Raw genomic sequence first — 17,763 nt, 5'->3', positions numbered from 1 at the left:
CTCTCTCTCTCTCTCTCTCTCTCTCTCTGTCTATCTGGCATACACACACACAAACACAAATACACATGCACACAGAACCTCTGTTATGCACACTGAGGATGTTTCACATTTCACTTAGTTCAAGACTCTAAGCTGTTAGGTAAACCAACAGCTCTCAGAGTTTCAAAGCAATGAGCTGTGTGTGTGTGTATGGGGGGCGTGAGTGATTTAAATCCTATTCCTACTGCAACGCCTCACAGAATTTCCTTAATTACACATTTAATAAGTCTAATAACACATTTTAGAGAATAAATTTATCTCCACTCTCTAAAGAAAACCATTAGCTGACTGTACTTAAAAACAGAAAATTCATTTTCCTTTCCTTTTGCCTACTGAATAGAATGTGACTATTTGGGGGGTTTGCTTACTCCTGGAAAATGGCCATTTCCTGTCTCTAGACAAAAAGGCTTAAGAGAACTTATAAAAAAAGAGTTAAAATCCTCTGTAGACATCTAATAACTTATAAAGAAAAGAATGTTTTGATGAGTTAGTGCAAATGAATCAGGAACATATGGATCCTATTTCCCCTGAGTTTAAATTTGTAGAGAGAAAAACTTCTTAGAAAAATGAACTTTGTAGATGTCACTGAACCCCAGGGAAATACATATGAGATGATTACTCAACTTAATACATTCCTAAGCTGCCCTGTGCTCCGCTGCAACACACCCAGGTCATTTGTAGCTCAATTTGAACTGTCAAGCACACACCCCATCAGACTTCAATTGTTTTCAGAAGAAAATTCTGAACAGCAGAAAGTACTAAGATGGTTGATATTTTACAGTCATGAATTTTAATATAGAGATTCATTGTCTAATACCTTAAAAATTTTAACTGTGTCAGTGGCAGGGTATTCTGGAAACATTGTGTGTGACACCTTTGTCTTCATCTGGGGGCCCATCCACAGGTGGGTGGTATAAACATGGTCCCATGAGGGACAACAGAGTAATGACCAGAAAAGGCTCTCCAGTAACCTTGCTAAAAGGGTGCCTTCATGTCCAGGGAGAATTAATTTGCTTCACATGGCTGAGCACTTTATTCTCAGATGTTTTATTGAGGAACCAATATAATTGCACAAAATCTAAGAGGCAGCATTGTTTGTTCCATTCCAAATTCTGCCCACAATTACTACTCAAAGAATAATTCAATTGTATATGTTAATGACTTTTTCTAGCTTACTCAATATATGACTTGCATGAAGGTATCTCAGTACATATTAGGAGACGGTGATTATTACTAATGGAATATTGGAAGTACACTAAAATGCTTCCTAAAGAAAGCAAAAGGCCCCTTGTACATACATATAGGGTGGCACAAAAAGCTGTTTAGGACACACCCCTCCAGATATTTAATATGAGCTAAGGTTATTTGTTATATGTAGGCATCACCAAACTCATTTATTTCTTGACCTATGTCAAAGGGGCTGAGAGGAGCGAAGAAGTAGGTACTCATCCATTAGTAAGCAGTGTGTGGTGACCTTCTGGTGCTATCTAGGCAGTGCATCGGACCCCAGACCCTTAGCCTTCTGCTAACAAGGCCTGTCACAAGCTTGTGGAGAGGGAATGTATTCTTAGTTCTTCCTTCCATAGCCTTTCCTACATTGAAGAGAATGAATGTGAGCTTGTACGTTAGTGTGTTCTAGCTAGAAGATTCTTGAGAGCAACTGAGCTAACCAGTGCTGGAGAAATTTTAACAATATTGGAAGAGAGCCTCTTGAGGTGGCACATGTCTATAATCCCAGAAATCAGGAGAGCACAGCAGGAGGAATACAAATTCTAGGCCAGACCTGGCTACATAGGGAGTTCAAGGCCAGTGAGACTCCATCTCAAAAAAGTAAAACAAGCAACAGCAAATGTGTGTGTGTGTGTGTGTGTGTGTGTGTGTGTGTGTGTGTGTAAAGATATCCTCCCAAATATTTTGATGCAGATTTAGGACACCACCCAGTATTTGTTTTAGTGTTTTCATAGATGATTCATCTTACTTTACAGATGAGGATGCTGGTCAAGAATGGTTGTAACATTGCCCCAAACCACTTTATTATCAGGTGAGCATCTCACCAACAAGCAGAGTAACCCTTGGGGTATCAGGAAAATACTTTAGCAGTGTATCTGACAAGGTAGGAAGTACAGTACAGACTAAGGTAGGTATGATGGTTAGAAACAGCCAAAATTGATTGTAAAATAAATCCAGCTGAGTTATTCCTATGCCATGTTCAGGCTCTAAAGTTGGCATATAAAGTGAAAATTCCACATGGGAAAATTTTTCTTTAAAGTTATTTGGGAAAACCTGTGTTAGAAAGTGACACAGCATCTCTCAATAAGTTCAGTAAACCCAGTTTTTTCTCAGCTTTGGAAAGAGATTTTTTAAATCTCCATTGAACAAAAATATGTAATTTGGGGCTTATATTTAGGACAAATATCCGAAAAGCAACAAGTAAAAGTCTTCACATATGAGCATCACACAGAAGCATAAAGTTTAGAATCATGTAAATAAACTCCAGGCCAATTGGTCGTGGAGTTTATTTACATGTCTTGTGCAAAGGTTTATTACAGAACTGAAGACAAATGGCATCACTGTTAATCTCTCCTTCTCCTTGTGTCCTTCTCTTTTAAAAGAGTACCCCTAACAGAGGCTCTATGTGCATGCAGCACCTCTCCACCATTGCACACCAGTGCCCCGATGTGCAGCAGCTGACATACCAGACAGCTTCACTGTTGCTGTAGAACCACTCTCAAATCAATATTTCAGGGTTGTCCTGAATCTCTCAATTCTTTTCCCAACTCCCTCAAACCTAGGATCACAGATATGAACTTTCTAACCAGATTTTAGCAACTTGAATTTGTAACTATATATCCTTCAATATTCTTCTACTCTCTGCTTTGTATAAAAAGAATAATCTTCTCACTAAAAGACTGAAGATCTTTTGTGTAGACTTCTTAGGATTCAAAATGCTCTAGCAGAATTAGAGATTCTCTGGGGGCTGAGACAAAGAACTTTTCTGGGTGGCCCATATTTATTTGGTTTTCAAACAAAGGAAGGGAATATTGAGGAAAGCATGTGAGGAAACTGAGCAGGACCTTGGGAGTCAGTAGAAAGACTTCCCCAAGTAGTAAATTATGCTAATTAGGAGAGCTATTTTATCTTCAGGTTAACATTCTTGGCAAGAGCTAGTTAATTGGGGTTGGAACCAGGTGTCCTCAGATGTGACCTTATCTTGTCCTTTGAAGTATCATGGCATCACAGGCAACTACATGCCTCATCTGGGACCTGTGACTTATAGATGCTCATTTACTAAGAATCTATTGCCCATCTCCAGCCAAAAAGTTGGAGTTGATCTCCTAGGCCTGGGATCAACTCACAACAAACATAGAAAGTCAACTGATTAATTTTAAATCCTACTCAGAGCTGTTTCATAGTTGTCTTTATCAACTAAATATATCCTCCAATATTCTTCTGTTCTCTGCTTTGTGCAAAAGAATAATCTCACTAAAAGACCAAAACTCCTTGATTTGGACTTCTCAGGAGCCCATGAATAAAATGAAGCTAGCACAATCTGATAGGAGGGAAGCATGCTAGTAAGCTCTTCTGTGAGTGGACTCACAAAGACATCTTCTAATATTGTATGTCTATAGGTGCATACTCTTTTAAATTTCTTCTGGTATGTTTGCAGCTGAGCTGAAAATGGAGAAGCAGTTGTTTTGCCAGGACTGTTTGCATGTCTTGCCATGCTGAGTACCAATGATGTCAGCTTTCCATAGAAGCCACTTATTTGCCCAAATGAGATTGGAGAAAAAATGGTCTAGCTTTAGTCACAGGTTCCTTCTAAAACAAAGTCCTGGTTGACAACATTGCCCATCAGCTGTTTAATCATTTAATTTGAATAGAATGGGAAAGTGCCTTTTTTATTCTCTTGAGTTGAGCTGGATAACCGTGACAAATCTGATGATCTTTCCTTAAATCAAGATAGTATATGAGTCCTACTCAACTAAGGTACAGGGAAAGGTAAACGGTTTTTTCCTCTATGCAAAAATAAAGGCACAAGTTTCCACTTATCTTTGTTTCTGATGTAGAAGCAGCAATATTCTCAGAGGTTTGTTATCTATTCATGAAAATGTTGTATCATGTGGACAATCAGTGCATTCAATTTCATAACAAGCTTTAAAAGTTGACTATTTTGAAACCATCATCCATTTGAAATCATTCATAGGAAATCAACATGGGCCCTCTCCACTTACACTAGTGTGTTGCAGTTGTTAATATAAATTTTAAAGATATGTCAATATAGGAGTTGGTGATCATGTTTAAGACACACAGAGAGCACCTGAAAATACTGTTTGATCTTTCCTATGTTACCTGAGAAACTTAGACAATCAAAAAGATTGTCTTATGCCATAGTCTTATGGACATCAAAAGCAAAGGCAAAGTCTGTGAAGGGACCCATTTTCTCTTGCACACAACTCTATGACATCTGAAGAATCATTTTTCCAGTTTTTAATATGAACCCTGAAGTTTAATTGTAAATGGATTCTACTTCATCTGCCTCATGTTCCTTCTGCTTGATCTCTATGCAGTACTGGTCTCTGTTAAAATATGTATTTCCAACCTCCTGCCCACAGTGAAGAAAGACAAAAGCTAGTGCCACCAGAAAATGAATTAATTAATTAATGGATTGATTTATTAATTTTTTTATTTTTCTCCTGCATGAAGTATTGAAAGGCTGAATGTTTAAAAGTGATCTTACTGATTTTACTGTTTAGGAGGGTGATGCTCAAATACTTTTCTAATCCTATACATTTGAAGGACGTCAATACTCCATCAAAAGCAGTGGTTCACTGAAAGTATAAAAGGAACTATTAGGGGCTGGGGAGGAGGCAAGGAGAGGAGGAAGAAATGGAGGAGGTAAGAGTGTACAAAAGTGGATGGATAGGATCAATACATGATATAGATGTATATGAAAATGTCACAGGGAACTTCATTAATCTGTACAATTAATATAGATTAGTACTTATAATTGAAAAGAAGTAGTTCACCATGGCAATGATATTTGGAAAGAGGTAGAATAAACTGTTAAAAATGGGTGTGCATTCCATGTCTTTCACCTCAGTTTTGATGTTTCACTTAAGCCTGAAGAATGGGCTCTAGGACTCTCCCAGCTGTCCCACAATCTGGGACACTGCTAGAAAATTTCTTCCTCAAACAGAAGCCCTGCTCACAGGGCAGGGAGTGTGGTAGCTCAGAGCTCCAATGTATGTATTTCTCATTTTCACCACCATTGTCCTTTCCAATATTAGGTGGCAAAGAAATTTAAATGAAAGGCCTTCATCAACCTACATGGGATCCTGTTTCCATGGGAGCTGTCTAGGTAAGATGCTCAATCCTAGAAATATCAACATGGTCCACAGATTTAAAGTGCATAAAAATGCCCAACAAGCTGGCTTTAAGACTTTTCTTTCCCTTGAATGTAAATCATCACTTCTTTAAAATGAAAGAAAAAATAGGAAAGAGAAAGATAGATCTTTTACGAAGGGAAGGGGGATTTAGAAATAGAGATGTGGAGGGAGAGGAGGAGAAGTAAAAGCATTTGAGATGTGTTACATATGTGCACCACAATGGATAAGATCACAACATACTACAAACATGCACTAGGAAAAAACTTTTTTTTAGTTTTACATGCCTACTTTGAGGAATATTTATGAAAATATAATGACATATGTTAGAGGGCCAAACACTGCAAATAAACTTCCTTTCCCTTTCCTCTCCAGTTCTTTTAGCGCCTTCTCTTCATCTAGACCTCTTGCTAAAAGCCTCAGAATTGTATGCGAATTTTCCACATCCATTGAAACATAATCCCATTCCCTAACATAGTATGCTCATCAGGTTCTCTCTGCACTGCCTGGCACTGTATTCTGCTTATCAGAAGTAACAGGGTCACAATGGACACCGTGTTGGATTATGAAGGTCAGCAAAGCAAGACATGTGACTTCCACATATAAGTGTGGAAGTCAACAACCTCTCCTAGTCTAATTCTCTGCCTCTGTTCCCCTGCCTTTCCACTTCCTCAGCACCATAGGTTGTTTGGCTAGAGTAACCTGGGGCCTTGATATCTACATGTACCCTACTGGGTAAGAAAAATTCATTAGGCTTTAACAAGCTAAGGCTAAGAACAGGACAGAGGGAAAACTACATATATGTTAAAATCTTCCCCATCCTAGGCACTCATCTTAACTGGCAATGGGCTCACAAAAGGAAGCAACAAAGCTGTCTTATCCCTTGTATTATGGTTATGGAACATAGAAGCAACATAACTGGGTTCTTATTGTATTTCTAGGTCCAAGGCCACTGGCATGCCTGGTGAGAGTAGCTGCTAATGGGGTACAGTGCTGAAAGAGTAAGTGGATTTGTCCTGTTGGCAATCTCCAACATGGGAAAGCGTGTGGTAACCCCAACACTGGTGGACTCCTACTAGGAGGAGGGAAGCTTGCTTGGGGCTTAGCTCTAACAATGTGAATTTACAATAAGACAGAGAAATTTGGCTTCTGACCATCAGTGTAGCTTCTTATCATGAATCTCAACAATGACAGACTGAAAATGAGGGCTATAGTGTGTGAGGATGAGGAAGCAAGTAAAGAAGGGAAGAAGGGAGGAGGGGAGTAAGGAAGAAAGAAAAAGAATAGAAAGAAATAAAGATGGGGGACGAGGAAATGTAAAATGTTTGCAACTCATTGGAGCTTTGGAAGAATGAAAGCAATATGGCATAGCTGCAAAGCCTGGGAATCATTTTCTTCAATTATGTCACAGCCTATGAGCATCATGGTCCCCACCTAAATATCATGCTTGAACTAGTCAAAGGATACATTTTTATAGAAACATATTAGGATGATGATGATTATTACCATAACCACAGTCTTGCACAAGATGTGAATAATTCAGAGATTGGATTTATTTCTCCAAACACAAATATTTTAACCTGGGAGTACACCAAAAACTAAGGCTTGTATAGATACATAATGATGTTTGTTGGCATAAACAGACATTCCCAGAGGAGAACACCAAGGACCTCATCTGCTGCTTCTGAACCTCTGACTGTGAACCATATCTCTGCATTGTGTGTAATTGGAGGATGGCATATTACGCTTGTTTTGTGTTTCTGTAAATAAGTGTCTACAGGAATGGGAGCGTGGTGTGAAGGATATAATTTTCCCATCATAAATATAAGCATCATTTCACGTTTCATTTAAATCCCCTTTTTAAGAACCACAAAGATTCTAAGGCATATGATGTCAGTGACATACAGCAGGCCCCACACCGGGTTTTGTGTTTTTTTTTTGATGATTCATAATGTGATTCTAAAACAAAAGTGACAGTTTCTAACACTGCATATGTTGGCACCAGAAGCTACAGTGCAATGGCCCCTTTGTGATCTGTAATGAGGAAACAAGTGGCTATGTCTCTGACCTTATCAAATTATCACAGGAGCAGCAAATGAACCTCTCAGGATGCTGATAGCTTATTTCTTCAGTGGATTCCTAACTTTGTTTTCTGGAGTAGAGAAATCTGTTCAATATTTACAGTGATTTTTAGGTTTTGTATCCTAGTGTTGGAAGGCAGGGGAGAGCCACAGTGCTATCTGCTTCCACTCAGTAGAAACTGATGAGTTCACCTCCAAAAGATCACGATGAAGAGCTCAAAACCAAGTTAGTACTTTGACTACCGTCAATAGACCTTGAGTTCTAGGTGACACTGTGCAAGATCGGGGCCCTCAGCTCCATATAAGTCCCTGTGGTAGATCTGCCTCAGAGTGGTGCAGATGCACATAGATGCAGACTCTCAGCGCACATGGCTGCATCTGTAGGCACATTACGCAAAGTGACAAGTAGCAATAGCACAGGTGTAGTGTTTCCTTAGAAGGCACAGAGTAAACCATTGAAATGACAAGTAGCTGGTATTTAACATTTGAACAAAATCTTGTTGTGCTAAAAACATACTTAAAAGAAATTACACATCAGGCAGAGACCCATGTCAGAAAGCAATGAGAAAAAAAACTACCTCCCTCCAACATAGAAGAAAATTGATACAGGCTTTGACAATTCTGAGCTGGAGTTTATCTCTGCCAAAGATTTTCAAGTCTAGCTAGGTGCTCATTATGAGCTTTCAAAGATGAGGCAAAGGTTCCCTCCACTGAACTGTTCCCAATCCAGAAGAGCAAGATCTGAAGTCGGGTAGAGAGGTGTTGGAATGAGAGAGGAAGTTAGGGAATTCCAACACAGCAGCTGAATGGGAAAGGTTTCATCCTTGGCAGTCTACAGACGTGAAGCCAGAACCTGGCCTTTGGTGAACTTTGGTGTCCTCTCCAGCGGTTGAATAGCCACAGCTTTAATCAGAACCTCCTCAAGTGCCACACACCTGTCCATTTACCGTTTTATAACTTGTGAGGTAACTGGGGGAGGGGTAAGTTTTTCTTTGCTATAGAACTATGCCCTGATTTAGGTTTCCACTTTTTAAAGCTCCCTGGAAAGCTACTGGTCTTCCAGCTCAGAATCTTTATCCTCGATATCTTGTCCTCTGAGAGTACTTCCAAGAAGACTTAATACAAATATCACATGCTGTGGGATGTTTATTCCCTTGGAAAATTTGAAATGTGGAGTGTACTCTCCATGACTTGGAAATATCACAGTATCTGAGCATCTGTAGCTTTTAAGAGTGGAAGACATCTTGTTCTTCTCCTTTATTTATTTATTTGTTTGTTTGTTTGTTTATTTATTTGTACAAGGAATCAAACTCAGGACAACGCTTACCAGGCAAGCGCTGTGCCACTGAGCTATATTCCCCAGCCTTCTTCTGCTTTCTATGGAAAAAAAAAAAAGACAAGTATTTCCATTGCCCCAGAGACTGATAACCAATGCCACAGGAGTCCTAGGGAAGAACAATAGGCCAGACACTGTAAAAACATTTCTTAGGCCAAATTCCAGACAAGAACAAGGTGTCACAGAGCAGCAGAGTGAGGAAATCACTATTTCACATGAAGTGATTATTCTTAGACCGCGTGAAAAATGAGGAATGCACGAAACTGTGTATGATAACACAGAGCAGCCACTCCAAGTCAGGAGTCTGGGCTACACTTCCACTGCTCATTTCCATAGTGGTCCCTTATGTTGCTCCCTAATCTCTGCAGTAAATTACTACTTGAGAGAAACGGGGCACTTGTGAAAAGGTTATCATTTTACGTGCTGTCACTTTTTCTATAATCAACTGACATTCTTTTCTTTTGGTTTTCTGAACTTAGAAGTTCTCAACACTTAATTTAACTAAAAATGCCAGTGAATAATCTTCAACTCTTGACTACTTCATGCTTGATCCTTAGGTTTCGCTTACCTCATCTCTTCAGTCAAGATATACATTTCCTTGTATTTTTGTCCTGTGTTGTGAGGTAATTCATCCAGCTGATCTTCTCAGCAATAATTCATTTCTCAGCACTGAAAATTCTTTTATGTATTTTTAACTTTTCTATTCAGAAGTCCTTATACTCTTTTGTTTTGACACATCAGTTTTGCACCTCAATTCTATCCTAAAATTCTAGTTACTGTTGAAATACTGCTTTATCTTTTCCCCTGGAACCACTGTCACTGGACCCACCTGTATGATTTATTCAGCTGGGCTCTGTCCCTCAACTTCCTGAGTCCTGTTAAAAGTGTAGTGACTGCAGTTCCCCAGCAGTTCAGACTTTGGGCAAATTAGACATGTGAGTAATGAACAACAGGAGATGGTTTTCCTACTTCTGTCCACTAGACCTAAGCACTCCAGGCAGGACTCTCTGATTGTGGAAATGTCCAGCCTCACCAGCTGGCAGTAGCTTTTGAAATTATACAGAATCAAGTCAACTATTGTGATGAGGGGAAAATGATCCATTCCTGATGGTTTAGAAACTAGAGGGTAAATAAATGGTGAAATGTGAAAGCTCACTAATTATGCAAAATCCTCAATTATTTATGATGTGTGACAGGCAAACATTAAGAAAACGTGCCCCACTGAATTACATACTTACGTGGTAAAGGAATATGCCACTTAAGGGAGAATCACATCATATAATTCTTATTTTTAAAAGGAAAATTTCAGGGGACCCAATCAGCTAAGGGTTCCAGAAGATACAGCCTTACCTGCTGAAGTGAAAGCTGGCCTTTCCTCAAATAGTGCTGACTGACTCATGAATGGACAGGCAGAGTCATGATGGAGTCATGTGTATGCACAGAAGATAATGTGCAAAAAAATTAATAATAATAATGAACTCATCATATGGGAAACGGAGGGAAAGAGAGAGTGAGAAGAAATGAAAAGGAGATACTTTGTTCCTCGTTGGATTTATAGTATGGGATTCAAGTCACTTAAGAAACTGCATAGAATTAAATTAGGAAATCTCGATCTAGGTTTAACCCTTGAACTTTAAGATTTTTGTTTTTCACACTGCTCACCTCTGCAACATATTCTCCTAAGCTGGCTTGGGTATATTTCTACTTTTTTCAAGGAATCTCAAATTTCAGTTAATGTTTTGGTGATTTGTTCAATTTCACGATGTCTTTCTTTCCTACATTTTTCTTCAGACTAAAAATAGCCAATTTATCCTTTTGAAACATTCATTGGATATCTAAGCTAATCTCAGACTTAACACAGTTCTAGTTTTCTGTTTATTTTTCATATAAACATGCTTCTATACTAATTTTTCTTCCAGCTAGTAAATGCATCAAAATGCACCTGCATGTCTGAGCCAAAAACTCAGTTGCCATTGTTTTGGGGTGGTTTTTTTGGTACCAGGAATGGAACTCAGAACCTTGTGCTTGCCAGGCAGGCATTTGTGCCACTGAGCTATATCCCCTGCCCTCAGTCTTCATTCTTGACTTCTGTTTCATCACTTCTGATTTCAGTGTAGAATAGATAATATAAGGTTTTGCTGGTATTAAGTTTGCTGTATTCTGAACATATACAAAAAAAGCATTTTCTTGACTCCTGGGACTTAGTCCTTATATATGTCTTTCTCTGGACAATGAAGTGTGAGGAAAAATTATTCTATTCCTTCATGGAAGCATTGCTATAAGAAACCGTTTTCCTGTCATGTGACTGATATTTCACAGGGTGAACTATGAGTCATCCTGGGCTCCTGACTAAGCCACAGTACTCTATTGACTCAAAATATATCAATACTATGAGCAACACATACACCTTGGCTACCTTATGACACTGAGACTTGGAGGTTTTTTGTAGATGCGGGATAAGTTAGTCTACCCTATCTGAAAACCCCTTCAAGTCCTCTTAGCTCTATTTCAAAGTGTCTTCTGGACCTCGTGCTTGTTACCTCTTTTGCTACCATCACTCTATTCTGAAGCTGTCTCTTGTCTTTAGGCTGATTTACTGCAGAAACCTCTTAATCAGTCTTCCCTCTCCTGCCCTGATATCTCTAAAGGCCATTTTCCAAGGAGTAGCTAAGCTCGTTTCTCAAAGGTGAAATAGAGCATGTTACTCCCTTTGCAAAACCCTGCAAAAACTTTCCATTAGCCTTAGAGTGAAATGTAATGTCTTTCTATGAACCACAAGACCTTACACTGGAATCTGACCTCCGCTGCTCTCTCCAAATTTTTCTCTTACTCTTCTTTTATCTCTCTGCTCCAATCACAGTGACTGTCTTACCGTTGCGTGCAAAGGATAGGCTCACTTTCCTTCAGGGTTTTCCTCTTTGACTCTCACCGTGAAAGATATTCTACCTCAGGACCTCTATGTAGCTTGTCCCTACACAAATCCCTACACAAATCTTTCTTTGAAGATGGAGTCCACAGAGCAGTCTCTACATTCTCCAAAGCCACATCCCCCAACAACTCATATGCAGTTACCTTGTTTTATTCTTTAAAGCACATTTTGAACTCTCTTGTTTTATTATTTACTAACTTGTGTCTGTCTTTCTAGACAATGAATATCATAAAGCAGGCATTTTTTTTAAAATGCTCTGTCCCTGGTGTATAAAAAGTGCTTGGTGTTTAGTGAGATACAATAAATATTTATCAAGTGAGAGAATTAATGAATAGGTAGCTGAAACAATCACAATGTCAAAACACAATTCTACAATGAAGAAACAACTGAATCAGAAGCAATATTCTTTCATCAGTCTTTTACTTTACAGAGCAAGAAATAAATCAAAACACTAGATACTCAATTTGTATAATTTTATATCTATGATGTACCACTTATAATGCATTTATTTAGTAAAATTTGATGTGTTCAATTTAATTTGTTCAAACTAGTACGTGCACACTGAAATAGGAATCTTTTTAAAGAGAATTGGCATAGGACATGCTTAAAGTTGCAGTAACTAACCTATGTTTCTCAATTCAAATTATCTGAATTTTCTATAATGGACCAAAGAAATATACAAGCAAAGAATATGAAAACAACCAAAAAAAATGGACTGAAAGACAAGGTTGCAGGTGAACTATGTAGGAAAATGCAAGGCCAAGAAATTTCTAAGGAAAATAATTTTCTGAGTAGCCTAAGTAGAGATAATGCATCAGTAGAATTTGTCAGTGAGCTGTAGATGCAATATAGTCTTTGTCAATCTCTCTTCAGTGACAAGTGTTTATGTATACTTCTATCACCTGTCAAGATGACTCAGATGAACTTCCTCCAATGGCCCCATCCCTGGATTACTAGTCAGTGAAAATGATAGATATGCACGAATATACTTGCACAGTTATAAGTTTTTACTCATGAAACATGCTATCCTTTGCAAAGCAGATGGTCCAGGTGAGGAGTACTTGCTATAATAAAGAGATATATTAAAAATAATTATATTTCAAAGGAAGTGAAATTTTCTCCCTGGCCTCAGGGCAGTCTATTTAGGAATGGTTTTGGAGTCCTGAGAACTGGATCAGACTCTTGTCCTGTGATTTTCCATTCTTGAATATGCCATTTGATGCTGAATGTGGAAGAGAATAATAATGCCTATCTCAAAACTTTCATAAAGTTTCTGTAAACATAAAATAACTCATGGTAAATACATGCTTTATAAGGTCCACTTCCACTTGAGATTGGCAATGTATATATCTGGTTAAGAAATGTTAAAAGTGCAATAATTAGAAAATGTCACTGTTATTCTCTTTAAACTCACAAAAGCACAAGATCTCTCTCATTAAGAATATCCACGACCTGTTTCCATAACCAACCATTTCCAAATAATCCATCTCTCACTCCCCCAAAGAAGCCAAACTCATAATCCATCATAAAATGAAACAAATTATTCATAGTGCCTTTACGTTGCTATTCAAGGAGGAAAAATAAATCAAAAGCAGAAGGAAAATGCCAAGATTGTGCCTTGTCTGAAAACCGCTTGCTGCTATAATATATAAATTCACATACCTCTGACACTTAAAGCTCTATAGCCTCTAGTTATTTGCTGCTTTGCTTACTGGAGTAGTTTTCTTTTAGTCATTGAATATATCCAAAATATCTTAGCAAATACGCAGATAGGGAGCATGCTGAACACTCTGGTGGAAGCATTTAGTTGCATGAAAAATTCCTGGTCATAACAATTGAGCTGTCAATCATCCAAACTTACTCCAATCACACTCGGGAGTCACTTTAGCGAAGTGATTAGTCATCAATAAATATACTGTAGAATACCAAAAAGATTACTGTCCAATAGAAATCCCCCATGAGCAAAAACAACTCTTTAAGGAAAATAACACAGGAAGAGCTATTATTCCTAATGAAATCCATCCTATGACTTGCTTCCATACATACAACCCATACTAGCCAACAAGGTGAAAATGAGATTATAACTAAATGAATCTGATTATTTTGTTTGTGTCTACCATCAAATCAATCAATATATTTATGACTTGATTGATTACAGGAAGATATATAATCACCCATATAACCCAATGAAGAATGGTCAGCGAACTTTGACCCAATGACTAAGTACAGTTGATAGTTGTGGGAATTCTCTGCTGATTTCTTTTAGAAACTGAGGATCACATTACACCGTCTAGAATGCTGATTGTGCTGTCTCTCTTACCTCCTGGTGATTCTTGGCCAGCCATTCCTTAATGGTGCCGAGGGCAATGACTGCAGCAGGCTCATTCGGAAAACCTAAGTTAAGAGTAGAAGATAAGAAATGAACAAAGAATGAAGAAGGCAATAGAGAATTGAGTCATGATATGTGAATGGAGTTTTTTCTATAAAATTATGTTCACTTCAACCAGTGAGTCCTGAGCAAGGCAGGCCTTAGTAAGCCATGCAGGAGGGGAAAACCTGTGATTCTCTGCACATGACATTAAAAGGGGAGTCCTACAACAATTTAGAGTAAAAACAAAGGATGTACTAGCTATTTAATAATAATATTAATTAAATTTATTTATGTTTGTTTCATAGTTTACACAGAACTTTCATGTGTTTTTCTCATAAGTGGTGCTCAAATTCAGGTGTGTTACCTCCTTATTACCCCTTTTGAGAACCAAGGAAATGTGGGTCAGAGAAGATGTGTGTTTGGTTGTCGGTCACAGGCTCGGTACTCCATCAATGGGCTGTCAGGAGGCAAGGCAATAGTACAAGGGGTGGTAGAAAAACACAGTAGTGTGCAAAATTCTGAAAATTTATTAGAGTAAAGGACGCATTGCCATTTATCTCCCTCAAAATGCTGTTCCTCACTATGAACACACTGATCCCATGGGTCTTGCCATTTTCCAAAGCAGTTTTTGAAGCCCTCTTTTGTGTCTTTAGTTGTGCTGTGATGGCTGCTTTGACTTCTTGAATTGGTTCCAAACATTTTTTCATGGTCATTTTGACTTTGGAGATGAGCCATTCATCACACAGTGGTAGATCTGGTGAATAAGGTGAATGAGGAGACACTGTAATGTTTTTCACAAGCCTACCTTTCTGTTGGATGGCGCTCAATTGCACAATTCATTGAAGGTTTATCATTTTTATCACTGAAGGCACTCATGACAGAGGACCTACAGAACTGCTTCAAAAAGTGGCAAGATGATGGCATGAGTGAATAGAAAGCAAGGGGGAATATTTTGATGCGGAATAATGATAATTAATCTTTCACCATAACAATGTTTTAAAATTTAAACATTTATCATATATTTTACTCATTCCTGGTACACCCCTTTAGGGAACTTATACCCTTTGTATGCTAAATGGCAACATCACAGAATGCTAATCACAGCAGTCCAAGTAAACAACTTCTGCTCCATTTAGGGACGCTGCAGGTGACATTTGGAGTAAGACCACATAAACTAAACTGATCATGCATAATGGGTTTGATTTTACAAGGGCAGAAAGAATAACAGACTTAAGCTTCCTCCCAGTGAGAAATATGAGTACACATATTCAGAATTTCTAAAACACATCCAGATGTCTTTTTAATCTTACATAAGCTGAACACACTTTTAGACCTGAAGAATCATTACATATTCTGTCAATAAAGATAGAAATAGATGAGGGAATAATCCTATAAGTTTTATATGTATGAGGAAGAAAGAAGAGATGTAAGGGACTATTTTACTGAAATCACTCTCTTTAAGTGCACCACTGCTTGCTTAATCGCCAAATCCTATCACCCTTCAGTCTTCAAACTAAGTGGTGTTAGATGCACTTAACTGGATTTTCATGCTTCAAAATCTCTTCCCCCTTCAGTTTTTCTTTTTCTGCAGTTTACTTTTTGTTATTCAGTGGTTCTTAATATGTCTATGAAGTTGTTCAGCCATCATCGCTAATTCAACAATATTTTCATCACCTTCAAAAGGAATTCTCTGCCTATTAACACACCCAACCTTCCATTCCACCACCCCTGATGACCATTATTCCTTTCTGTCTCTGGATTTCTAGGTTCTTCTCCTGAACTCTGCAACACTATCTTTTTCTATGTCTTCTACTTATTTGACCAATGTGCTTCTTGATGTGGGAGAAATATAGCTATGAGCCTGTTGGATGTCAAATGTGCTGAATTTGTGATTCCAAGACATCAAGGAATGAAGCTGAGAGCCAAAGGAAGTTAAGAAAGTTTTATTGGAAACAAGGCGAGAAGAATAGCTCCTGGATTATCAGGAAGTTTCCTGAATAGGTGGCCACCAAGATCCTTTGTTAGGAGTAATTTATAAGCAAATTCACAATGTGGGTACAATGTGGGTCAAACTACAATCAACCTATAGAATTACAAGGATAGCTGCTCAGATAATACTGATCCAATAGAAAAATGAGTCATGTAGTAAGGGTACATAGACGGAACAAAGGTATTTTTGAGAATGAGTCCAGATGCTCTAGTCTCCCACCTGGGTTACTGATGCCTATTTAGACTTATTGGACCAAGTTGTGCTAATTACACTATAATATCAGGTTACTATTTATACCTTAGAGAGGCTGGTAGGCCTGGCCATTGTATTTTTATCTTGCGGGTTGGTCTTCTTCAGATGCACCTCCAGTCACAATTCTGATATCTTTATTTGTGTGTTGACTTCCTTGAGAGCCCAGTTCCTTTCTGGCTGTATGTTAATTCCTGTCTAACTTAGCTGCCTACAGTACTCTGGATCTGTTTTGTAGGGGCAGCATCCAAAGAACATATATTGTTCCCAACATCCTAACCACAGCCTTCCTCTTAATCTACACTGTACACTAGCCAGTCCTATTAACATCTACTGGCATGTTTATAAGGATGTCTTCCAGAGAGCACAGTACTCGTATATTGTCTATGTAGATCAGGAAGACAGAGAATTGTTGATGGCTTGTTGATGCAGAGACCTGAGATTTAAAGACTCAGGTTTGGAGGGCAAATACACAGAGCAGTAGTTCATACTGATGGTTCAAGATATCAGTAAGCTTTCAGAGAAAATCTGTGAGAGAAGAGGAGCAAGAGTATTCTCCCATTTCCAGGAATAATTGTTGCTTTTCTGATTAGATTTCTATAGTCTTCACTAGAAAGTTCTTTAAGAAATGACAAAATTAAGCAGGGCCAATTTTTACCTATAATTTATAAATCAGAGAGCACCACTATGATATGGAAAAATGTGTACAAGTTCTTCAACCTTTATAAACCCATCCTCAACCTTTGTGATTATGGATTGCTGTGATTGTTTAATAGTGTTCACACTCTGTAAATGAATGCTTCAAAGTATAAGGCCCTTAAAATTAGCTTATAAACTGTCAATTAAACAATATTTAATTCATTAAACAAATTATTAGGATACTCCCCAAGAAGACTGACTATGCAGACACTCTTAGTGAGTCCCTGCCCTCTAAAACCCCAAAGTTTGACCAAGGAGGTACGTAAGCAAAAATGGCAGCCATAAGACAGCATGCACGTGCATTGAGGTGGCCAGCTGGGCTGAAGACAAGGGCAGCTCAGTGAGAGAGAGGGGTGGAGCCCACCGTGAAATGGCCGAAAGCTTGAGAAGGAGATGCAAAATGGGGAACTGAGGGGACCCAGTCCTCAGATGTAAATAGTGCACAGTAAGGGGACAATGGAAATAGTGGGGAGAGGGAAGGTGAGAAGAAAGCATGAGTACCAGTTGGCTTCATAGAGGAAGGAGGCAGCCAGGATAGGCACGTGCTGTGAAGGAGTGAGCCACAGCAGGTCTTTTCAGTCCACCCCTTTAGAGAGTGTAATACTTACATTTATGGTCACCCTCCCCTTGATGTGCTCCAGCACAAAATGCAAAATGTATCCTTCCTCAGAACAAACCTCACACC

General features: G+C 38.5%; 1 protein-coding gene across 4 annotated transcripts in view; it reads right to left on the bottom strand.

The window, feature by feature from the left end:
• Macrod2 (MACRO domain containing 2) overlaps window positions 1-17,763 on the bottom strand; it is a 1,840,776-nt gene that overhangs the window by 470,446 nt on the left and 1,352,567 nt on the right. For all 4 annotated transcript variants that reach the window (XM_005380889.2, XM_013512283.1, XM_005380890.2 and 1 more), the window contains one exon: window positions 14,090-14,163. In XM_005380889.2, the coding sequence (XP_005380946.1) occupies window positions 14,090-14,163 (74 nt within the window). The remainder of the gene's footprint in view (window positions 1-14,089; window positions 14,164-17,763) is intronic.

Source organism: Chinchilla lanigera, unplaced genomic scaffold, assembly GCF_000276665.1.
Source record: "Chinchilla lanigera isolate Chin_1 unplaced genomic scaffold, ChiLan1.0 scaffold00014, whole genome shotgun sequence".
Classification (NCBI taxonomy): domain Eukaryota; kingdom Metazoa; phylum Chordata; class Mammalia; order Rodentia; family Chinchillidae; genus Chinchilla; species Chinchilla lanigera.
This window is presented reverse-complemented; position numbering and strand designations above follow the sequence as displayed.